The 25,367-nt window shown below is 47.6% G+C and overlaps 1 protein-coding gene across 1 annotated transcript in view; it reads right to left on the minus strand.

Annotated features, from left to right (window-relative positions):
• Positions 1-586: 586 nt before the first annotated feature.
• The window catches only part of Stab2 (stabilin 2), a 169,737-nt gene continuing 144,956 nt past the window's right edge, over positions 587-25,367 (minus strand). The window contains exons 54-69 of the mRNA XM_021173976.3: positions 24,411-24,467; positions 22,776-22,905; positions 20,736-20,885; positions 19,201-19,305; positions 17,685-17,792; positions 16,043-16,236; positions 14,656-14,797; positions 13,085-13,218; positions 10,440-10,605; positions 10,223-10,329; positions 7,992-8,111; positions 7,082-7,222; positions 5,931-6,038; positions 5,089-5,217; positions 2,864-2,980; positions 587-1,022 (exon numbers count right to left, since the gene is read on the minus strand). Coding sequence (XP_021029635.1) covers positions 966-1,022; positions 2,864-2,980; positions 5,089-5,217; positions 5,931-6,038; positions 7,082-7,222; positions 7,992-8,111; positions 10,223-10,329; positions 10,440-10,605; positions 13,085-13,218; positions 14,656-14,797; positions 16,043-16,236; positions 17,685-17,792; positions 19,201-19,305; positions 20,736-20,885; positions 22,776-22,905; positions 24,411-24,467 — 1,965 coding nt within the window. The 3' untranslated portion in view covers positions 587-965. The remainder of the gene's footprint in view (positions 1,023-2,863; positions 2,981-5,088; positions 5,218-5,930; positions 6,039-7,081; positions 7,223-7,991; positions 8,112-10,222; positions 10,330-10,439; positions 10,606-13,084; positions 13,219-14,655; positions 14,798-16,042; positions 16,237-17,684; positions 17,793-19,200; positions 19,306-20,735; positions 20,886-22,775; positions 22,906-24,410; positions 24,468-25,367) is intronic.

The following is a 25,367-nucleotide window of genomic DNA, read 5'->3' on the forward strand; positions in this document are numbered from 1 at the left end:
GATACACCACAGCTCAGTCACATAGCAACACTGCATCTTTCAGGGGTGTGTTGCACGGATATACCACAGCTCAGTCACATAGCAACACTGCATCTTTCAGGGGTGTGTTGCACGGATATACCACAGCTCAGTCACATAGCAACACTGCATCTTTCAGGGGTGTGTTGCACGGATATACCACAGCTCAGTCAAAGCTTGTCTTCTGATGGACCATTTGACCAGAACTCTAGTGGGTGTGGAGTCTCATTTGTGTAAAGTAAATGCAAGGAAGCAAAATCAAATAACTGATAGGATGAATGTTGGCCAATCGGAAGGGCTCTAATTAGCCTTGGTAAGTATATTTTGCTTTCTTCTTCTTTTTTTATTTTTGTTTTTTTGTTTGTTTGTTTTGTTTTGTTTTGCTTTGTTTTGTTTTTTGAGACAGTTTCTCTGTGTATCCCTGGCTGTCCTGGAACTCACTCAGTAGACCAAACTGGCCTTGAACTCAGAAATCTGCCTGCCTCTGCCTCCCAAGTGCCTGGGATTAAAGGGGTGCACCACCACCGCCCAGCATATTTTGCTTTCATAGTTTGACACCTTCTAGGTATACAGTGACATTTTCTGTTCTCACATTTATTGAGCGCACCCGTGTGGCAGGTACTTCTGGGTACTGGAATACAGAACATATGGGGTGAAGCCTTGCCTTTGGTGCTTACAGTTCAGATAGGGCAGAACAGACCAAGCACCATCTGGAACGTGCAGAGAGCCACAGTGAAGGCCCAGAGGAGACAGGTCTCCTGGTGTCCTGGAAACATGGCCCCTTACCCATGGCGACAACCCCAGACTAACCAGAGGGGTGAGGTATGGCTTCTGAGTTATCATACTTTAAAACAAATGATCCAAGTGACAGCTGGAGTAGGGGAGTCACCGTGTAACTATGATGGCTCAGAGCACACGTGGCTGTGGCTGTTGGCTGGCTTCTCACATCAGGACCTCAGTGCCCCCAGAGGGTCACTGTTCTCCAGCTCCTGTTCTCCAGCATCCTGGAAGAAAGAGGGCAGTGATGCTAGGGTTCGGAATGCCTCTCCTCCTGCATCCCTCCAGGGGGAACACTGCTCTGCTCTGGGGCCTCACTGAACCTTTGCTCATGGTGCTGCTTCAGACAGGGGCTGGGTGGGCCTAAAGCATGCGTGGTCACTGGAGCCTTCCCTCATCCTGCTGCCTCACGTGAGGTCTGGCGGTGGGGGTGGGTGCTGGTTAGGGCTGCTTATGCTGGGCCCATACATGCTTGAAGTTTTGCTGCTTGAAGTTGCCTGTGTGCTTGTCAATATTGCTTCCCTGTCTCTATCAGTACTATAGGAGTACTTAGGTCCCAAGGAAGGTGTGAGGGTTAGCCATTTAACGCCTAGCCACTGGTGATTAATAGAGTTATAGACACTCCTTCATACTGAAGGTACTGAAGCATGATGACTGCAAGCCTTTGAGATGCTGAACTCAGGACACCCTACTCCCTGCCAGAGTGCTGTCATTAGCTTTGACAAGCAGCATTGGTTAGCAGAGGTTTCTGTTTGGGATGTACAGAGATGGGCAGGTAGAAAAGGCAGAGAGTGTAGCCTGTTGGTGTCCTGGGCTCAGGAGTCCTGGTACTAGAGCCTTTGGGCCACTGGTTCTGACTGAAGTTGAACTGAATCCTGCCTCTAGAAATGTCCCTTTGCTTTGGGTGACTCTGTCATGCTTAAAGCTGAAGGTGCCCTTAAGGCAAAATATGGGAAGGGTATGGAGGTTAAGCCGTGATGTGTTTATTTTTCCACCTACTGTGAAGGTAATTCTGTTGGCTACCACACATACGAATCCCGACAGGGTGTGGACTCGGGGTTTGCAGCTATTGCAGTAAAGCGTCTTAAAGTGTTTTGTAAGAAAGCTTTGTAGTGTTTTAGTGACAACCTGCAAAAATTCAACTACACAGACAGCTATGGTGACACACACCTCTTATCCCAGCACTTGAGAGACAGAAGGAGGTGAATCTCTGAGTTCTGGAAAGCCTGTTCTATATAGTAAGTTCTAGGCCCGTCAAGGCTACAGAGCAGGACCTTGTCTCGATTAGTAAATAAATACTATATTTAATGGGATTTTCAGAGTCATATTTTAAAAACTGAACTATACTATGATTTGTAGGAGAAATATGTGTTCTAAACACCACACTGACAGCAGCCATCTGGCTTTGGTTACTGCTGCAGAAGGGCTGTTAGTCCATATAAGCCAAGACTACAACGCTGCCTTTGCTGAAAGAAAACAGCCAACGTGGGTGGTGTGCTAGTCAGACAAGGACAGCCGGTACACTGGTTGTTAAGGTTCTTCGTGGTTATGTAAGGGGAAAATGCCTTTCCCTGGCTTCTCAGTCCAGAACTTATAAAGATGACCTTTCCCATTCAATGTGAATGGGGTGCCCTCCATAGGGTTACATCGGGTTAAAGTCAGAGTGCTCCCAACCTGAAGCCTCATCAACTTAATACATGAATGGCTCATGGGAAGACTAGATCTGAGCATCCGTTAAAGACCTCCTCAATCTGCCCAAGCAAGAAGTGGCTCTGCCTAGGCAGAGTTGATAAGGGCATAGCTAAGGGAACAACTTTCTGCAGGCTTACTTCTGCGAGTAACACCCCTCCCCACCCCCATATGGTGGAGGCGAGGCAGCCTCTGGTTTGGGGCTTCTGCCATCTACCTGAAAAGATGGGGATTCTGAACAGGCAAGTGGCTCCTCGGCTTGCTGTCTGAGACATTCTAGAAGGGTGCTCTTCCCACGGGGTAGCTCCACTGATCTCTGCCAGAAGGTGGCATTCTGTACCCCAGATGAACCCTGGCCTAGAGTGAAGCGCAAACTCACGGTGAAGGGGTCACAGGAGGGCTCGGGGGGTGCTGGCGTTGAGGCCTCATACAAAGGGTTTGCGATACTTTCAGGCTGCTGCTTGCCAAAGGCCAAGGCGTCAATGTCATCTTCTGTCTGTTCAGAAAGAGAATGGCAAGGGTTGAGAGGCAGGACTGTCCCTGTCCCTGAGCCATTCTTCTCGGGAGACTTCTCAGCAACACTGTTGAGATGACTGACGTGTGAGAGAAGGCACTGGGCCCATGGGACAGCTTACATATCTGACCAGGTGTGTCTCCCAATCTGGCCCATAGGACATCTCTACACCCCAGAAATGTCCCCATGGCCTATGCTGCCAATTCTCTTACTGTAAGCATTGTTGAGCCTCTTGTTACCCTGGAGTTGTGTGGTCATTCCTGAACTTGGAAAGGTTATCTATGAGATGTATACTTGTTTTCCATATTCAAACATGATGCTTTGAATGTTCTCACCCACGCATGCCTTGAAATTTAAGTCCCCTTTTGATCTATTTAGGTGGGCAGAAACTTGGTTGTGCTGTGCTATCTGCAGGACCTTTGGTTGAGGTCAAAGTGCACAGTGGGTGAAGTGTGAGCCAGTGGGATTGTGACTCTTAGCCAGGACTTGGCCCTGTCACCCTAGTTCATTCTCTGCACTGTGTAGGGAATTTGGACAGTTTCCCCTGTAGCAAGAGAGCCCTTACCAGGGGTGGCCACATGGTTTCAGATCACCCAGCTTTCAGATCTGTGAGCTGAACAGACCTCTAGGCTGTACGTGATCTGGTTGTAGTGTTTTGGTTATAGTAATAGATATTTTAGACAGTTGCCTCTGAGCTTATAAACAGGCAAGCTATCTTCTGGAAGGCGTGGGCTGCTGCCTGAGGGCGCTACACAGCATCCTCTGAGAGTGGAAAGGAGACCAGTGAAGAGTAGAGTCCACAAGGAAGGATGCTCAGCTGCTGCACGTCTGGAGATGTGTCTTGCAAAGGCTCTGGGTTAAAGTCTGGACCCCACCCCTAGCATTCTTGAGAGTCTGTGGGACCTTTAGGAGGTGGGGCCTAGTGGGACAAAGTTTGGTATCTGAGGGGTGTGCCCATGAAGGGGACTTGGGAACCCTGGCCCCATCTTCTTCCTATCTCTTTACTCTCTAGCCACCATGAAGTACTCGGCTATGTGTTCCTGCTACAATATGCTGCCTTGCCACAGATCCAAAGGCCAAGTTACCAAGTGACCATGTCACCAAGTGACCATGAGTTAGAACCACAAGCTAACTTTTCTTCCACTTAGCTTCATTATGGTATTACGTTACCATGGTAACAGAAAAGTGACTGACACATGGACCACCCCATGGTCAGCTCCAAAGCTTACTGATGATGTGAGGCAGACTCAACTCTGCACAGAGAATGAAATGAGATTTTCTGGCTTGAGAATGAGGCTCTGCGGGTGTTTGACTCTGATCCCCAGCCCTCAGGGCCAGTCTCAACTCCTGTGCCCACTAAGTTGGGCACCTGTCTAGGGACTCCCCCCAGGAGGCAGGAGCATGGGTGGGGTGGTTATTCTCATTGCTATAACCAAACACCAGCTCTGGGGGAAGGACATCTTTGAGCTAGCCTAGCTCCTGGAGCTGGCTGTCGGGGTGTACCTGATGTGTGTTCCTCCAGAACCCGCTGTGTGGACTGACTGTGGGAGGCGCAGCCCGTAAGGGCTGAGGGGCTGCCTCTCGTGTACTGCAGCACTCTTTTCCAGGTGTCACAGTTGCTGGCTTGGTAATGAATGAGTCTGTCCCTGGGCCTTGCTGCTTCTGCACTTCTCTAGTTAACATTTTAGCTTTCTGCTGTGAGCTGAGTTGGCATGAGACCCTTGTCGGAAGCCAAGTCATCCAGCCCCTGGTCTTGGGCTTCCCAGTCTCCAGAGCCACAAGTCAATAAACTCAGGCTCTTTGTAAATAACTCAGTCTTGGACATTTGGTGTTGTGCCAATGTGTGTACATGCATATGGATGCCAGAGGACAACCTCAGGTATGTATATATGTATGTATGTATGTATGTATGTATGCATGTATGTGTGTGTATACATATACAAACACAAACACAAACACACACACACACACCCTGATCCTGCCACATCAGCCTGCAGAGCACTCGGTCACAGGGATGTACTACCTTTACATGCACAGAAACACACAAAAGGCAACCCCACCATCCCTTTCCCATTCCCCCCACCCCTTACCTCAAAACGCCGGAAGCCAGTTGTTCTCTGGTTTAGCCGGAAGTAGAAGTAGGCAACCAGAGCAATCACACCAATAACCAGGACGACAGCACAGAATATGCCTGTTCCCAGGCCAGAGTGGGCAGCTGTCTGCACAGAGACAGGAAAGGGCTCAGTTCTAAAACTTCCCCAGAGAAGATGTCTGAGTTTACCCTCGCTTGCCCAGGCACCTTGGAGTGACTCAAAAAACAATGTCAAATGCACACAGTTCTAGGCCTTATCACTGCCGGGGCCTAGTATAACAACCTGAAGAGATACAGATGCCATTTCCCCCATTTTTTATATGGGGAAACTGAGGCAGAGAGGATAAATACTTGTCCAAACTGTAGCTTTCTAGGAATAGAATAGGCTTTAAAGCTAGTCTTGTTTGGAGCTTATTTGCACAACCGACATGCTATGGAACTTTCTATGTGCTCCTGGTAGAGTGTTAGGATACTAAGAATAACCATAGCCAGCCTTTCTGGAGCATGCAGACTGTGCCAGCAACTGCTTTAAGGGCTCAGCGTTTCTCCATGCAGTCTCCCCAGGACGGGGAAGTGCTGTGAGCCAACCCCTCAGCACACACTGTAGCTGAGAAAACTGGGCTTCAGAGACACTCAGAGAAATCAGAGTTTAGCCCTTCTCACTTCCCTCCCGCTGGGTCCCCTGACTCATCTTTCCCTTTGGATCAGCAAACTAGCTGGTGGGGTTCTGGGTTCTGGGGATGCGTGTTCGACTTGGGGGTTTTCCAGCTCATGGACTTCCAGGGAGTGCATGTTTGACTTGGGGGTTTTCGGCTCCTCGTCAGGAGTCTGAGCACTCACTGTGGCTATGGGAGGTGCTTTCAAAGGTTCGGAAATGATATGGAGAAGCCCGTTGGAGGCAATGATGTCCCACTGCAGAATGGCTCTTCCATCCACGAACCTGGTCTCCTGGGGAACCGGAAGAGAGTGCATGAGATCCACAGCCGCTTTCCCCTTGCCCCACACAGGCAGGTTTTCCACTTGGCTTCTCAGATCTAAGAGCCTCTCCTGTGTACTGTCAAATACCCATTGGCTTTGTGCCACCAAACAAGCTGACCCGAGGGCTGCAGAGAGACCTTTGGGCTTATTGCTCCAACCCATATGTGACAGATGAGCTACCAGAAGGAAACTGGCCTGCCCAAGAGTGCCTGAGCAGTAAGTGGTAAATCCGGAGGCTCTGGGTCACACCACACCTCTAGGTGAGAGGTGTTAAACAATGTGTAAGCGCTAGCTTGTGGTGTAGGTGTCACTGAGGCCACGTCCAACCTGTGGAGTGACAGTCATATTCTAACAGACTTCGGGTGGCTTGGATGTGCACAGAGGTTGAAGGGGGCTCGTCTAAAGCACTGCCACTTAGGACTCATCCTGTCAGGCCCAGTGTTTCTACATTACAAACTCTGAATGACTGGACCCCTGACAGCCTATGGATTAGAGTTCACAGTCACCGTGGTCCTCAAAACCGCCACCATCACTACCACCACCGTCATCATTAACATTTTCACCCTTGTCCCTATTTATCAGATGAAGAAACTGAGCTCAGAAAAGCTGGGTAGGCTAAGTCCTTACAGCTAACGAGAGGCAGAGGTTCATTCCTGGCTCATCTGACTTGGAAGCTCAAGTGTTAATGCTTGAGATAGAATAACAAACTGACTGAAACAAAGGGAGAGAACAAAGCATCTTCAAAATAGTTTCCTTTCTCTGGCTGGGTGATGGTGTTTCATACCAAGACTCATTACTCAGATCTCGAGACCAGCCTATTCCCAAGGCTCTGGGGGGTGACCTGGGGGGATATGATGTCACAGCCACAGTTTGCATTAATATCACCCTGGCCTGTGGATTTAAAGCTGGGGTCACATTATAATAGTTGACATCAATCACGTGTCTACTCATGCCTGGAGCTTTGCAGATATTTTTTTCTAGGTCTCTCAATAAACCCAGAGGACTTTTCATACTTGGTGGAGCTGGTCCTGGCTGGAGGTGATGAGCAGTTGGCTTCCCAGCCTAGTCTTCAGGACGGTACCATTGACAAGGTCATCGTAAAAGGAGACGTTGACATTAGTGAGGTGGTGCTCAATGTCCCGCCCAGACAGGCTCTAAGAGAAACAAAGCACATGAACAGTCTTAGGTCTGGGCAACAGCTGGACATAGTGAGGCCTTCTTGGGTGTTTGGGGTCATTCCCAAGGCTCATAAAGAATTAGCGCAAGGGAAGCCATTTTCATTCTCTAAAGCGAGTTTCCTGGAGGCGTCTATTGTGCATACCAGGCAGGCAGAGGCATCTCTCTCCAGCCCTGTGATTGGGTAGTACCTGGAGCTCACATCCTGCTGGTCAGCCTCCAGGGCTGAGCTGGACAAGTCCTCTTTGGACCACATCATGTGGAAGGTTGGCGTGTCAGACTCACTTCACCAGGGGCCCCAACGCTTCTCTCCTCCCTGGATCCTTGCCTCTGGCCCCTTATCTCCTTCCCTGAGTTTGGGCCCAGCCTTGTGAGCTGTTGGTTGGTGACTCCTTGGCAAATGTGAACAGAGGACCAAGCAGCACTCTGCACTCCTGCTCCTTGCCGTGGCCGTGACAGGGTTAGGCTGCTTGGTTGTGAGAACCCCGTAGGGCAGAGCCATCACCAGGCCAGCCGGGACTGCTGACGGTGCGGAGACCAGAAGCAGCGGCCGCTCAGCAGATGTGTGCTGGATAACTGTCAACCACTGTATCAGGGCAGGGACTGTTGTTTGTCTGTTATTTTTCCTTCCTAAGTGCTGGGATGACAGGCCTGCACCGTTATGCCTGGTGGAGTGATTTGTACCCTGTTATGGTAGTGACAGGTAACACTCCTGGCTAAAGTGTAGGCACAAGGAATTCCACTCACCTTATTTTTCGGTAGCCCACTGTTCTGTGGCACAAACAGGGTGCCACTGATGGACAGGTCAGTCAGGTGTTTCAAAAACGCCCGGCCTTGGGCTGAGCTCCTGGAAAAAACCAGCACCTCCTGGAGAACAGAAAAAAGTGTCAGATGGTCTACCATGGTGTGGGAGCTGGGGTGGCTGGAGAAGCTGGAGAAGCCTCTGAGAATACCCTTTTGCTAGGCTAAAGTCTGACTTCCTTTGTACTTCCTATCACTGGCCTTGGCAGAGTATCGGGATGGCTAACATCCTAATGAGTCCTACAGTCCTAAGATGCTCTGGGTACTGCTCCACTGCACATTGTCTGAGACAGTGCTTGTGTCCTGCCATGGGTGACTGCTTCATCTTACAGAGCAGCAGCTGGCTCCATGCTGAGTGTAAACCCATTGGCAGGGTGGTTCTGCATCTCACGGATGCACAAAGACACCACCATCTGTCGAGCAGGAGCCATGATGCACAGGCTGATGAACAACTCATTCATACATGTGAAAGGGAACCGCCTGGGTACTTATGATGCATCCTCTTGATGTAGACACAACCTCCTCACCCATAAAAGAAGAGACATCTAACACTGGTCCTCACTGATCTGTCATCCAGCCATCTAGCACAGTGCATGCATCTCATGATTGATGGGCAGAGAATGCCAGACTGTTTCAGGTCTTCAGCTCAGGGTAGTCCCTCTTGTTTACTGAGGCCCATTCAGTTACAGTTCAGCCGGACTTGCCCAACCGTGAGCCTCACCTGCCTTGAGCCTCCAGGCTGCCTTCCAGTCTCTGTCATCGGGTTCTTTTAATATCTAACCACTTGAGGTGCCTGGGCACTGAGTCAGACCTCTGCCTTCCATAAGGCCTCTTTGAGCTTTGTGGCCTCTTTTGTAGCCAGTCTGTCATGTGCATGTGTGTGTATTAGTGTGTGAAGTATAATAGATGGCCTAAGAGTATTGATGGTAGAATAAAAGAACCTGTGGTTGACAGTGGTCATATTATCAAGACTATAATTGACTACATGGTAAATTACAGCCAATAAAATGGACACAGCTTGTGAATTTACTGTTAATAAATTCTGACTCTGTGGACGGACAAAAATGTGTCCATTTGCTTCTGATATGATGTGCTATTGATATAAGAAATTGCATGCTATTTACTTTGGTTTGGTCAGTTTCTTAAACCATTTTAGATGCAAACACAGGCATATCTGCATTGCATTGATGAATTGATCCATTTTTTTTTTCAGATTTTATTTTGCGTCAGTTTTAATTTTAGTATTTTTTTCCACTTAGAGAAATTGAAAGTTTTTCAGATTAATCTACTTCTGGCTCCTCTTCATTTAACAATTTTTACCTTAATTTTTCTCTATCAAATTTCACTGTAGGCAACTAGATGAAATACATGACACCACCACATTGCTGGGAAGTGTTCTTTTAGCTCTATAACCAAATCCATCACCTATGAACTCCAAAGTCATCACTTACAAACTCTGTATATCATATAACAGGAGGAGACAATTTCATAGAGTTTTGCATTTACCCAAGGATTTTCCCTTTCTTCTGGTTTTGAAATAAAGTTTCTCACCACCTTCTGAGCCTTCACAGGTAGTGATACTAAAACCTAAATTTCTAGTATCAGTCTCTCAAGGTAATTCAGATATTCTCCTTAGAATTCTTTCTGCCTCTTTTAGACATCTGTCATGTAAGCTCCACCCCCACATCCGATGCCAAAGGATGTGTCCATTCTGTGTTACTGCATAACAAATTATCTTGGGCTGTGGTTAAGCATAACACTCACTCATGTTCTCCCAGGAAGACATGAATTGATCCATTCTTATCTCCTTGTACAAAGCTCAAGTCTAAGTGGATCAAAGAACTCCACATAAAACCAGAGACACTGAAACTTATAGAGGAGAAAGTGGGGAAGAGCCTCAAAGATATGGGCACAGGGGAAAGATTCCTAAACAGATGGCTTGTGCTGTAAGATCAAGAATCAACAAATGGGACCTCAGAAAATTGTAAAACTGTAAGGCAAAGGATACTATCAATGAGACCAAAAGGCAACCGACAGATTGGGAAAAGATCTTTACCAATCCACATGCTTACACTGTCAAAATACCAACATGTTTAAAGACCACAACCATCCCAGGAGGCTGCTGCCATCAGAACCTCCATTTTATAGGTGAGAACAGAGGCAGACAGGGTACATACTGTCAGGAAGTTCGTGAGTGAGGGGATGGACATGAGGACTTGCAGCAGGTTTCCATTGCACGAGAAGCCATCACCCACGTAGCCTGCCTTGCAGGTGCAGTTAACATCTGGAAGGAAAGGCACAGGGCCACGCCCAGTAAGGTGAGGCTTGGGCCACTTTGCTCACTCTTGGGGATCGGCTGTCCAGGCAGAGAGCCTGCAGTGGATGGGCAATGACCTTTCATTCTGTAACAGAAGACGTCCCACATTTCACTCTTGTTGGTCCTGGTTCCGTAGTCTACAATCCCAACAACGTTTGCACCACATTTCTTAGAGGCGTAGATCGTGGGGTAGGCAACCCGCCCACTCTCCAGCCAGCCAGCTGAGCAGAGGTGATACTTGGCCTGCAGAGACAGGGAAATGGCTGGATTATTTGTAACATCTTGTTTGCTGTGGAGTCATTTGGTTAGTTCTGATCCCTACCCAGACTGTGCACTCTATGGGTTCTACACTAGAACCTGGAACATAGTAGGTCACTAAATTTCTGTCCATCAAGCTGTTGGATGAATGACCACGGTACTCTCTTGCTCTCTGTGCCCAGGACTTTCATGCTTCTATTTTGAGAAGGGATTTACTTCCAGCCATTTACCCCAGGGCAAATGCTTATGAATAAAGCAGAACTCTGGTTGATGACATAATTCTAATTCATCATCACCATCACCTTCAACCCTGTGTGGCTGTAATTTTAAAATCCCTATCAGATAATAAAGATGATTGAAGTTTAGGGTGATAATGTTTGCCCAGAAACTATAATCAACTACGAAACTCCCAGTGTCAGGCATGGGATCCCACTGTTGATCAGTGAGGTCCAGAAGCCCCCGAAACAAGATAGGCTTTTGTGATTGCTTTTGCTTGTTTCCCAGAACCTGGGGGTAAGAGCCCCTTGTTGAAGACACTTATTTGGACATAAGACTTGGAAGAATCAAACTAGAACTGACTTGGAGACCTCCTTCCCGAGAACCAGCTCTTTTTTTTTTTTTTTTTTTTTTTACGATTTATTTATTTATTTTATACATATGAGTGCACCACCATTTCTCTCTTCACACACACCAGAAGAGAGCACCAGACCCCATGTGAGCCACCATGTGGTTGCTGGAAATTGAACTCAGGACCTCTGGAGGAGCAGTCCATGCTCTTAACTAACTGCTGAGCCATCTCTCCAACCCGAGAACCAGCTCTTAGAGCATTGGAAGCTGCCAAGGGGGGAAAGCAATCAGTGGTCCTACCCAGATAAAAAGCTTGTAAGCCACCACAATTAGCATGGCAAGCTATTTCCAAAGGTGCGAGGATGGTACATGTAACCAGGGGCTTTCTAATTGGACTTAGGGCCTGCTCAATAGGAAATTCACTGACTGGTGCTGCAAACCTAGCCTACTTGTGGCTACTGAGGCCATGGACACCTGAGGAGAACCCACTATAGTCACTGTTTTACACTAGTATAATTTCTAACTGTAGTCTAAATACTTATCATTATACATATTGGTAAGCATAGCCTCTCACACCTCATTAAGACACTTCACTTTACAGCAGATGGAGACTATTACAGAGATCAATAACTGATTAAAAACAGCAAACACGTGACTGCGAGGTGCCCAGCATCTGTTGATACATCTACAACCCAGCTCATATACCTAAGGCTTAGTGGAAGAGGGGTAGAAAGACTCTAAGATCAGAGAGAAAAGTGTCTCTGTATATGCTAGGGAACCTACATCCATGACCTCACAACAATATGGTTGCCTGAATAAGACCTGCATGATCACACCAGTTGTCATGACAACGTGAATGAGGGACATCTCACAAGGCCCCATCGCTAGACGAAGAGCTACAGGCAGTTAATGGCTGTGGAGAGAAGGAGAATTATTTTTCTCTAATTATGAGCTCCCTGGTCAGTTTCCAAAACCCATGTGGTCAGCTCATATAATACTCATGTGAGCAACAGTAAATGGACTCAGCAGGGTGTGTGTGTATGCACATGCGTGCGTGCAAAACAATAATTGAAGAAGTCATAAATTTCAAATGGAGTTTTGGGGACATTGGAAGAGTTGGTGGCAGGGAAGAAGGGCAGAAATGATGTAAATATGGTACTTATGTCTGAAATTATCAAAAAGTTATTTAAAAAAAAGACGACTGAGGCAAGACAAAGTAAGTTGCACAAAGTCATCGAGCAAACACCCAGGAGATCCAGAGACACCCAGTGTATCGAAAGTGATAGAATGTGGAGTGCCTTCAGCACACCACCTGGGCATACACAGGTTTCAGTGGCTTCAATCACTCGATCAAGATTCAGTCCCCCTTAGAAGCCAGATCCCTGCAACGGAAGCTTTGTTCCTTTGGAAGGACCAGCATGCAGCTTCTTGGTGATGCCTTTTCCAAGTGGCATCTGGTTCCAGAGGCTTTGAGAGCCATTCCTTTATGCTGGGCTTTGACTGTTTTGTGACTTCAGAGAGGCCCTGCCCAGGCTGTGGTTCTTGCCTTACTGGCCTTCCTCTGTGATATCTGCACTTCACTCTGCCTCTGGGATGTGCCACCTCTGGGTGAGGATGGATATTTCATTTAACCTTTCTGAGCCCCAGTTTCCCTATGAGTAAAACAGAAGGAGTGACATCTATCTCCAGGGATGTGGTAAGGATGACAGCATGACCCCCACACAGTGCCGGGCACACAGCAGCTGCCTGACTTACGACATGACGAACTCTTTGCTTTGCTTCAGGAGTTTCTTGCGCTTGGTTCTAAGACGCCAGTCACGGGAATTTTCTCCAGCTTTTAGCCTGCACACCCTCCCTGTCTGCTCTGCCTGAGGCTTCTGCTTCATTGGGAACTTACCTTCTGGGCATAGGAGAGCTGGTTGTAGGTGGCTATGGATGCAGCTTCCTTGGCGCAGGCCTCTTTGGCTTTGTCAAATGTCAGTTTGTACTGGCCCAGTGGGGAGCGTAGGTGGAATACACCAACAGTAGTGTCTAGAAGAGGAGAGAGATTATGAAGTCAGCTGGCTTGACTGGCAGGGATTGAAGCAAGACATAGAAGGGCTTCTAAGGTACAGGCCAACTGTAGCCCAGGGTATCCTGGGAAGCCACTTTTCCCAACTGTAGCCCAGAGTACCCTGGGAAACCACTTGCCCTTCAAGTTGTAGCTCATCATTTGAAGTATTTATTCCTATTAATTATAGAAACAGGGCTGGAGAGATGGCTTAGGAGTTAAGAGCACTAGCTACTCTTTTAGAGCAGTGCCAGACAGCAGCGCACAACTGTTCCAAGGGACCCAACACCCTCTTCTGGCCTCTGTAGCTCCTGGGCACATGTGGAGCAGTGGTGACTATGCAGCCTTCTCCCCTAACCAACTACAATCTTCCTGCTGTCTATTCTTCTTCAGGTACAAATTTCTCCCCCATGTTCTCTGGTTTGACCCAATCCAGGCATTTGTTGAGTTTCTGCTGGAGTCCTAGGCCTCTACTGCATATCTCTGGAAAAGCCACAAGATAGATTTCCCTTCCCTATCTGAAAAAAAGGGTAGCTTTTATTTATATATGTTTTTGTTTTTTATTTTTATTTATTTTTATTTTTTTGAGACAGGGTCTCATTATGTAGTCCTGTCTGGCCTGGAATTTTTTATATAGACCAGACTGACTCAAACTCACAGAAATCTAACTACCTCTGCCTCATGAGTGTTGTGATTAAAGGCATTTAGTATCATGCCCACCCCCTCTGTTTTTAAAGGAAGATTTATTGTGAGATCTCTCTCTCTCTCTCTCTCTCTCTCTCTCTCTCTCTCTATATATATATATATATACACATATATATATATATATATGTGTATATATATATATATATATATATATATATATATATATAAAACCCCTATATATGAGACCACTGAAGGCCCCTCTCTACTCTGGCTCTGAACTCCGTGGGCTCTGTGATTTCTCTCTATGGAGTTTCAACATGTTGTACCCACACGTCCCCCCTGCCGCCCGTATTGTGGCTTTTAATTTCTTGTGTTGAGTTGTATAGGCCTGTGAATTTGTTATATGCCATTCAAATCATCCTCAGAAGGGCCTGTGGTATATGCCAGGCACTGTGTGAGGAGCAAAGAGCTGGTAAGAAACTACTGCCGTGAGTGACAGCCTCTTTGTTATCAACCACACTAAGCTGTACTTTCCAGACTCAATTCCAGCCAATGGTTGTGAGGCTTGTTAGCAACATGGGAGAGGGAAACCCTGAGAAGGTCCTTTGAGCCCACTGGTTCTAGCCTTTAAGGTCCATTGTGAGGTGATTCTCCTGCCTCACTGAGCCTGGATAATGTGTGGGTTCTTTAGTTTTTGTTTCATCTTTCTTTTCTCTCCTGCACACAAGCCTGAAGAGATAGGTGCTTTGGGCCAAGGTCTCAGCCACACTGACCCTGGAAGTGAAGGTCCACACAGTTGGCGTCTGGGTGGCACTGTCCGTTGTCCTGTAAGCAGCGGTCAAGGGGCAGCTGTTCAGGCTCACAGTCCCATCCATCCCCGACATAGTGACTTTTACATTCACACTTCTGCTTGCCCTGTGGGAAGAGGGCAGGAAACCGTGAAAAGCCCCCCATGATCCCAAGCACCAGAGGACATGCATCAGGCACAGGAGCAGTTCAGAAAGGCACTGTGCCCGGGTAATGCAAGCGGGATAAAGGCTGTCTTGGGCTTGTGCAGGCTAGTGGTGATAGGCTGCCATTAGTATAAGGGTTGCTTTCTCAGAGACGTCCTCCCGCAAAGTGACCTGCAGGAAGCATCTTTTGCCCACCTTTCTCTGTCTCTGTCACCTGCCACAGTCCTCCTTTGTTGCTTTGGGACCACTGGTCCAATTAGAGAGTGTCCACACTTAATGTTATGAATGCCATGATGTCTCTGTTGTTAGGCTTGCTTCATGTGGGGAAACTGAGGCTCAGAGACTCCAAGCAGGAGAGCTCCAGCTACCTACTGTACATGTTCAGAGCAAGTCTCAAAGGCTGCCTCGCTGTAAATCTGTTCCTAACTGGCATGGGGCACTGTGTCCTCGGCTCTCTTCCCAACAAAGAAATGGGGGCACTGACTCAATTCCTGAAGATTGTTTAGCTGTTTATTTCCAACTTATTTTGTCTTAATAAACTTTATATCTGGAGTCATGATAGACTTATAGGGAAGTAGGAAAGGAAAGGAGAGGAGAGGAGAGGAGAGGAGAGGAGAGGAGAGGAGAGGAGAGGAGAGGAGAAGAGAGGAGAGGAGAGAGAGATAAAACCCTTTTTAGCAGTGGCTCTCAACCTGTGGGTCATGACCCCTGGGGGAGGGCATCAAACAATCCTTTCGCAGGGGTCACCTAAGACCAAGATAAAACACAGATATTTATATTATGGTTCATAACAGCAGTAAAACTGCAGTTATAAAGTAGCAATAAAAATAGCTTTGTGGTTAGGGGTCACCACAACATGATTAACTATCAAATAGTTGCAGTGTTAGGAAGGTTGAGGACCCGCAACTGCTCTATGGCCTATTGCCTTCCCTTAACACGAGGGTCTTGTCTAGCTTAGTGGAAGCTAAGAAGTGGTGTTGGTATAGTCCTATGAACTAAACAATAGCCCTTACGTGGATTTCACTAAATCTGACATGATATCCTTTTCTGCTGAGAATACACTGACTTTCACTAGAAACACACCGAGATGGGAAAGATGGTGCAGCAGAGGCCAGAGGGGAAGCAGAGGCCAGGTAGCTGAGGACACTAGGCCTAAGTGGGCGCAAAGGGCTGCTATCCTAAATGTCCCCAGGGAAATGACACTCACTGGGCCCGTCATCCTGCAGGTAGCATGCTCATGACATCCACCATTGACACCGTCTGCACAGGTGTCTATCTCTGTGCAGCTGTGGCCATCCCCCTTGTAGCCCTTCTGGCAGCTGCAGGAGACTTGTGTGCCCTTTTGGGAGCACTTGGCGACCTTCGCACAGCCCCCATTGTTCTGTTTGCAGAAATCCACGACTGCAAGAGAAAGGGTGGAGGGTTTCATGCGCCACTGTCTGGGGCCACCCGTCAGACTCTTACAGTGGATGGGTAAGACAGTCATCACATGTCTATGTCTTTGGTCCCCATGATCTGTTGGCTCTCTACTAGCTTGTATATGACTCATGTCCTTATGACAGACTTATCATATAATCAGGATAGCTTTGGTAATTTTTAGAATGAATTGGGGGTTTTACTGTTAGGTCTCTCTCTTCCTCCCTCCCTCCCTCCCTCCCTCCCTCCCTCCCTCCCTCCCTCTCTTCCTCCCTCCCATGTCGTGTGTGTGTGTGTGTGTGTGTGTGTGTCCATCTGTCTGCCCATGTCCTGGTTAAGTTGACAGTTAGAATCATTTGAGTGAGTCTCAGTTGAGACACTGCTCAGATCCAGATCTGACTGACTTGTGGCCATGCCTGTGAGAGATTGTCTTGATGGATGGTTAATATGAGAGGGCACCATGTTAGCCCACTGTAGGTACCACCATCCCTATGCTGGTGGGTCTGGGCTACAAAAGGGCAGGTATGACAATATATCTATTATTTATGAGTCTTGCTCATAGAAAACTTCAGAAAATATATATGGCTGAGATTGCTCACCCCGCCCTTCTTCTTCTGTTGTAAACAGAGGTATAGGTGGGCTGTGCTATGACTTGCCTAATGAGATGGTGGCACCTCCCAGCTCTCTTGCAGCGAGGTACGACATATGACAAGTGCTAGCCAATAGGATGGCAGAAGATCTGATTTTTGCCATTTGGGTTGTGTTCCTAAAGGGATGGAGGTTTGTCTCCTTCTTCCCCTTCTCTATCCTACAGCCTAAGTGTGCTAGCTCTGAAGGCCTCCCTTCAAACTCCTAAACAAGACAGAATAAACATTTTCTTCATTTGTGCACCTTTAAACCTGAGACCTTGTGTGCCAGACACACACCTAAACCACTAGTGGACTGGCAGTGCTCATGCTGGCTGTAACTCAGTGGCAGAGGGCTTGCCTAGTGTTTGAAAGGCGCTGGGTTCCCTCTCGCTGACAGACAGGGTAACGGGCCGGAAGATAGGTGGCCTTCAGTCTTTACTTTGTCATCTTAATGCTGTAGTCAGCGTCTGAACTTTCCAAGCAACACTGATTACTTGTTGAGTTAGGAAAATACTATGAAATACAAGTACATCTTGTTTTGCAAAGCAATTTAAAAAATTTTAAACTGTGGCTTGGGAGGTAGGCAGAGTAACTGCAAGCAAACCATTGATGAAAAGAGTCCGAGAGAGGATGGGCGTTGTCGCAGAGGCCCGAGCAGACAGTGGAGTCCGAGAGAGGATAGGCATTGCCACAGAACGCCCGAGCAGACAGTGGAAGGGTCAGGGTGCAGCCCAGCTGCTGTGACCACACCCTGCTCCTCTCCTGTTCCTGCTCCTGTTTCCCAAGTAAACAAAGAGGCCTCACCTGTGCATGTGATTCCGTCACCTTCGTAATTCAAGTTACACACACATGTGTTGTTCTCCATACAGGTGGCGTGCACAGAACAAGCAGGTATGCACACTGGAATCACAACTGTGAAGAAAGAGGCCTCCCTTCATCCTGCGCCCCACTGTGGAGAGTCAGCCTCGCCTACTAGGTTTCCCCAGGACCCTTCAGGAGATTCATAAATGGCAGAGAGAGGGGGTGATTGCTAAGTACCCTCCCACCTTGCAGAGTCTGAGATATGTCTGCAAAGCAGTTCAGATTATAAGACCCAGGTTGCCTTATACGCAACTATTTAAAACTTTATCCCTCCAAAGTCACAAGCAGGTATGAACCTGTCCAACAGACTCTTTTGCCCTAAGAACATGGGTTACCCGGTAGAGAAGGTTAAACTGAAGACAAATTTCACTGTCTTTCAAGGGCACTGCTGAGCTGGGGAGAAGTCTTGCACTTTGCTGATCGGATGGGGCTGTGGTTAGCATAGGCAGTCTGAAGCTGTTAGGTGGGTAGGCAGGGATGGAAGCAAAGTCAATCATACTGTTAGAGCTGCAGAAGCCCATCCAAGAGCCTAGTGATGCCCTTTACTCTAGAAGGAAGAAAGGCCATTGATTTAGGCAGAATAATTTGACCTTTGTGTCTTAGGACTAGGACATATAGACCTGGGTCTCAGAAACTCATAGATCAAGATTATATTGGTGACGAAAACCACAACAGAAATGGAAGCAACTGTGCTTGATACGGCAGATACAAACACTGGTCTTGACAGTCATCCCAGCCACCCTTCCCTTGCATACTGCATACATACTACAGTATGTACACCTTTCTACAGATGAGCAAGGTGAGAGTGGGCTGTCCAAGGCCATTCATGCAGTCAGTAGCAGGATCAGGTCCTGATTTCAGGACTCCAGAGACTGGAGTTACCTGACACCACCTGATTCCTGTCACCATGTACTTGGGTCTGAGTTCCACCATAATGAGGCATTCTCACTGCATGGTTTTTAGATCTGAGTAAAATCTTTTCACCAAGTTTTCTTCAGACCCACCAACCTCCAGAGATCCAGGCCACTGTTCAAACCACTGTTTACAGGTGGAAGTGGGGACACCTACAGTTTACAGGTAGAGGTGAGAATATCCATGTTATTTACAGGTGGAAGTGGGAACATCCTCACTGTCTGAAGGTGGAGGTAACCCTTAGTGTGGGAACACCTAAACAGTTTACAGGTGGAGGTGGGAACACCCTCACTGTTTACAGGTAGAAGTGGGAACATCCTCACAGTTGGCAGGTGGAGGTAGGAATACCTGAGTTGTTTACAGGTGGAGGTGGGAACACATACAGTCTACAGGTGGAGGTGGGAACACCCTCACTGTTTAAAGGTGAAGTGGGAACACCCTCATTGTCATTTTCTCAGCTCTCGCTCAGATTCCAGCTCACTTGCCCTTCCTCAATAGGGTCCCCTCGAGCCAAGGGCTGCCAGTGGCTGGCCGTTCCCCAACAGACCTGTGGGAGCATCACAGAAGCGGCCTGTCCACCCTACTTCACAGAGGCACTGCCCGGAGCCTGTGATCCCCTCGTCACACTGCCCATGCTCAGTGCAGCCACAGGCTGTAAGAGAAATCAGAAAGCCCAGTAATGAGTGACAGTACCTTCAGTGTGAGGGCCACCAGGCTTCTACCACAGTCCTCATTGCTTTCCCTCAGAATTCCCAAAATCAACAGGCCAGAGCACTGGAAGCTCAAGACAGGGAAGACTGTGTTTTTGTAGGACTGAATGTGTGATAATTAATGTCACAAAGCTGTATCACAGAAGCAGAGTGACATGGGGCACGTCACAGAACAGATGGGGGTGACAACTTCACTGGGGAATCTATTTATAAAGAAAATTTAAAACCACGCACCAATTTTGCTGCTTACCACTTAGTATGGCTGTGCCAGCCCCAGCTGCCATCACCACTCTCGGCCTCCCTGGCTGCCCCAGCCTCTGCCTCCCTGGCTACCCCAGCTTTTCCAGCTGCCGCAGCCTCCATGCATGGCTGTCCCAGCCTCCCGAGTGATCTCAGCACTTGCTCTCCTACTGTGTGAACCCACAGGGCCATTACAGTGAACCCTTGTAATCTGTTCCCAACCCTTCAGTGGCTCCTGTGGTCACACTAGAGTAGACGCTGATCAGTTTCCACGGGTCTAGAATTCCCTATGTGCTCCTGGTGACCTTCGGGCTACATTTCCTTCCTCTCTTCCCCTTCCTTACCTACTATTGCTGTTTCTGGCAAGTCAGGGTCAGGCCACTAGTCTAGACTTCTGCATTTGCTTTCTTCTGGGAAAGCCACTTTGGTTTGTGCATAAGGTGGTCCCTTGTGACACAGGCCATTGCAATGTTAACTGAGATGCAAATATCAGTTCCTCATCACAGTTCTGAATGCTCAGGGGCCCTGTGTGCTGACTGAAGACATCTTCAGCATTGCTGCAGGTTCTGCCTTCCAGCTCTTGATATTCCTGTGAGCTTAGAGTCTCTGTGTGAGTCTTTTGTTCAGATCTGTTGTCTGCTTACACACCTACATAGCTTTTATAACTTTCCACTTCTCTACTCTCTTTGATGAGGGCTAGATTGTCCCTATACCCTGCTAACCTCTATAACCCTGAACCTTAAGACAATTCCAAGTAGGCAAGTGCATCTCTTCTCACCTTAGTTTCTCCATTGACATCAGTTCCTACCTCCCAGGTTGTGCTAAGGATTGAATGGAAAACTGTATGTGGCTGGCACATGATAGGTACTTGATGAATGCCTGAGGTCACCATGTTTGTGCAGGCTTCAGTGAGTATGTGTGGCTCAGCCACAGGTTCCTGGGTGGCTTCAGGGGCTGAGAGTTTGTAGAAGTGAGACTCTTTCAAGGGACTTCATCCAAGGAGAGAAGAGGCGGACGGAGCAGGTGGGCGGGAGAAAAGGAAAGCTACTATTCCCAGGTCAAGTGGGTGGCAGTGACGAGGACAGATAACATACAGGGGCAAACAGACTAACAAAGGCAAGAGGTCACATACGTTGACAGTCAGGACCAAATCTCCCAGGCAAGCAGAGTTCGCAGGCTGTCCCGTTGAAACCAGTATGACATTGGCACTGTCCTGTGGGTTTGTACAGATCATAACACATGCCCCGGTTGTTACACGGTGTGTCTGGTCCTCCAGGGCAGGCTGGAAGGGAAAGAAACAGCAGTGACCACATAGTCTCCAAGACCAGGACCACTCAGCACTGCTGTAAACACACTGTTAATTCTACCAGCCTCTCAGTGCTCCTGGGGGGTCAGTGCACATACAGGGAGAGCCACTGGCCTTTGGGACCCAAGTATCAAATGTCTGATCTGATTCTACCTTGACAGGGCCATGGGCTGTATTCTGTAACTGGGGTCAGGAGACCTGGGTTTGAGGAGGCCTGGGCCAAGTGGAGAACCTGCTCTGAGCTTTAGTTCTTTATGGCTCTAAGAGATGGTGGCCATGACAATAATGACCATGACACGGTGCCAGCCTGACCTATACCACGCTATTACTGCAAGGACCAGGTAGCATATTCTGAGAATATTTTTTAAAAAATTTTATTTATTTGACAAAATCTTATGTACCCTAGGCTGGTCTTGAACTTGCTATGCAGCCAAGGTTTAGTTTGAACATTTGATCCTCCTGCCTCCACTTCCTGAGTGCTGGGGTTACAGGTGTGTGCTCTAAGCTCTAACACCTTGTATGCTGTGCTGGGAAGCAAACCCAGGGCCTTGTGCATTCCAACTGAGCTGCAGCTCTAGACCTCTGAGGATATTTTTATAATCTGCAGGGATAAACAAATGCAAAAGTTTCTAATGGTCTTTTAGGAGTGTTCCACATTTTAGTGATGGAGCCTGCGAGCTGGGTGACTATTTAGCCCAGAGTGTTCCTGTGGACCAATGATTTTCAATCTGTGGGTTCCTGGCTTCTTTGGGGGGTCACATATCAGATATCCTGCAAATCATATATTTACATTATGGTTCCTAACAGTAGCAAAATGGCAGCTATGAAGTAGCAGTGAAAATAATGTTATGGTTGGGGGTCACCACAACATGAGGAACTCTATTAAAAGATCTCAGCATGAGGAAGGTTGAGAACCACTGTCTAGACCATGAGTGGAACACACATGGCAGGGGGAAGATCATGGCTCATTCTTAACTTTCCTGAGCTTCTATTTCTCATCTATTAAAGGGGCTGGCAGCATGGTTGTTATCATGACTATGTGCCATGGGTATTCAATGATGTGCCTACAATGTGCCTACCTAGAGCAAAGTCCAGCAGATGGGGTGTGCCTTGTAGGCCTTCGTTAAACATTGCTGCTGGTGTCAAGGTTTCCAAACTGAGATCAAACTCCCTTTGACAAGGAGCCAAAGAAGAGAGGATGATGCTGTACCCCTGTAACTGTGGACTTAAAGGGAATTCGTGGTCCACAAAATGGTATCAGTACATCACTGTTCAAAGCCAGAATCATCTCAAAGCACTTATGCAGACATGCTTCCCAATAGGACAAACATGGCACAGGACCAGCAATAGATGATACGGCATGTATTTTAAAGCACCAGGGGGAAGTGTCTGTGTTCTAATTTTATTGGATTTATTTGTTTGTTTATTTATTTATTTATATTCTGCAGTCCTGAGAATTAAGCCCAGGGCCTTATGCCTACTGGCCACATGCTCCTAGGAACTGTATCCCAGCCTTTTTATTTTGAGACAGCATCTAAGTGACCCAGGCTGTTCTTGCCCGCCCTCACTCTGTGGTTCAGGTAGGCCCTGAGCTTGAGGTCCTCTCGCTTCAGCTTCCTAACTTGCTGGGTTACAGGCCCGTGCTTCTAGCCCAGCTGTGGTCTGATTTTAAACATGAAGTGGGTGTACAAGTAGGATCTCAGGAAAACTCCAATCAGGAAGAGCCGAGCACACAACTGTTCAGTGAGCTGGGCTCGAGCCTGGGACCCGTGAGGGTGGCGTTTCCCTACCTCCTTAGAACTTAGGTACTTTAAAAAGTACAACCTGCCCACACCTTTTTAGAATGGCAAGAAGGAGTAAGCTCACCCTGACAGTCTGGCATGAAGTAACCACTGCAGCACCTCGGGACATGGACCACCAGGGTGCACAGGTTCTGACAGCCTTCCTCATCCCTCCTGAAAGGTAACGGTTTGTAGATACACTTCTTCCTCACACCCTGGAAGGAGACAGAGGACACCTGCAGTTGCTCCTTTCCTCCACTGGGCTGGGCTGCTGGGGCTCCAGCGCCTCCCTAGTGGAGGGTCTTGGTACTACCCAGGTTAAAAGTGGGATTTTCAAGGGAGGCAAGCCAGGAGTGGATGGGCAGAGCAGGAACCCTGAACTCACCCTTGGAGCTGTTTGCAAATGGAATGAGTCCTTGAAGAGGATGTGCAAAGAGAGGCAAATTCCCATCACACACATCCTCAGTAAGGAAGGGGAGAGATTCACTGTAGGAGTGTGTGTGTGTGTGTGTGTGTGTGTGTGTCTAAGGCAGAGGGTGATGTGGGTGTCCTCCTCAACTGCTCTCTGTTTTATGTTTTGAGGCTGCCTCTCTCTTTGACTCTAGAGTTCACTTTTTCTCTGGCTGTGCAGGTTCTTCCTGCTTCCATTTCCAGTGTTGGGGTTACAGCTCCAGCTTCTGCAGTGCCAGGGATCCAAGCTCAGGCCCTATGCTTATTCAGCAAGTACTGTAATCCACAATCACGAAGTGTTTTTTTTGTTTGTTTGTTTGTTTTTGTTTTTTTTTTGTGACACTTAACTACTGTGTGTGTGCTTGCTGAGAACTAAACTCAAGGTCTCATGCAGTCTGATTGTAGGCTTTACCACTGAGTCACAGCCCAGTTCTTGACTGTAGAATAAGTCACGAAATACTACTTGATGAGCGCTGACTCTGTGCCAGCTGCTTGGATATGCCTCTACATCCCAAGTTGTGTGGTTTTCTGATGACTACAGATAATTGTTCATTTGCTTCCCCTACAGAGACGACATTGGAAAGTCATGTAACTTGCCAAAGACCACTGGGATCTGTCCTCACACCCATGGACTCCAAGACTTATGGCCTTAGATGGCTTTCTAGTCTTAATGTCTCAATTCCTAGCTTTGCTTCTGACCAGCTGTGGCCTTGGCCTGATTGCCCTCTCTCTGAAATTCATTTACTCCTTTTAATATGTGTGTGTGTGTGTGTGTGTGTGCTTGTGTGACACACTCACACACATCTCCCAGCATACAACAGATCACAATATGTACCATTTTTATAACTATAATAATTTTCTATTCTCTTCTTGGCATGTAATTCCATAAATTTCCAAGATAGTTCCTAGAAGTTGGGCAGTAAACTAACCAGCTACCTGGGTTACAGACACTGGTCTCACCACATGAAACACACTCACAGGCCCCTCCACATATACACTGGTCTCACCACGTGAAACACACTCACAGGCCCCTCCACATGTACACTGGTCTCACCACATGAAACACACTCACAGGCCCCTCCTCATGTACACTGGACTCACCATGTGAAACACACTCACAGGCCCCTCCACATGTACACACACTGCTACTAGAAGACGGAGGTCTGAGAATGAAGCACACCCGTTGTGGCCATACCACCCTGAAGGAGTCTGGTTTTGTCTGAGAATGCAGCATCGACCTGGCCCTCCAGATCACATGACTCATCCTTACCTTTGGTTTGCTCTGTAGTGGGCATCTGGGAGTGGAGAAACAGCTCCCGCATTCCCCCTAGGGTGCAATATGAGAGACTTTAATATCAAGAATATTGGCGATCAAAGAACTTAATCTGGGACTGGGGAGATAGCTTAGCTAGTAAAGTGCTTGCTGCACAAGCAGGAGGACCTGGGTTCAGTTCCCAGAAATCCCATAAAAAGTCGGGCATGGTGGTGCACATATGTAGTTCCTGTACTGGGGGCTTGCTGGCCGAGCAGCCAGCCCAGATGGACCAGTGAATCCTAGATTCCACAGAGAGACTGTGTCTCAAAATAAATAAACAAACAAACAAACAAACAAATAAATAAACAAACAAATAAATAAGGTGGATGGCTTCTGAGGAAAGGCACCTCAGGTTGACCTCTGGATTCTACATGCACCTTCACAAAGAGATGCGCGAGTGCACACACACACACACACACACACACAACTGATTCATGTTTAAGTGATTAAGATATGGCTATGATCAAGATCATATAAATGCACACACTTGACTTTGCCCTGGAAAACTCCTAAGGTCTGTCTTGCATGGCCATTTGAAAGCAGTCCCCTGCTGTACAGAGCTGAGCCCAGAAAGTATGGTACCGACATACTGTAGCAATGGGGATGTGGGCACATGGGAATGCATTTTAAGTTAGCTGTGAGACTTCTGACCAATCGCTGATACATTCTGAACTTTAGTTTTCAGAAAGTATAGCATAGAGATGAGACTTATTGCTGCCACTTGACTTTTGGGGAATTGTCAAGAGAAACTAATTAGCTGGGGAAAGGTGTACGGATACATTTTAGAAATTAAGAAAGTTACACCTGATAAAACATGGGGGAAAACCTTCTTTCAGATGTTTATTAAAGTGTCTGAGAGATGCCAGATGTTGACATGGCGCAGTGACAAGCTCTGCTGTGTAGTCCTGTCAC

The sequence above is a fragment of the Mus caroli genome, unplaced genomic scaffold (assembly GCF_978045245.1).
Source record: "Mus caroli unplaced genomic scaffold, Mus_caroli_1 scaffold_9, whole genome shotgun sequence".
NCBI lineage: Eukaryota > Metazoa > Chordata > Mammalia > Rodentia > Muridae > Mus > Mus caroli.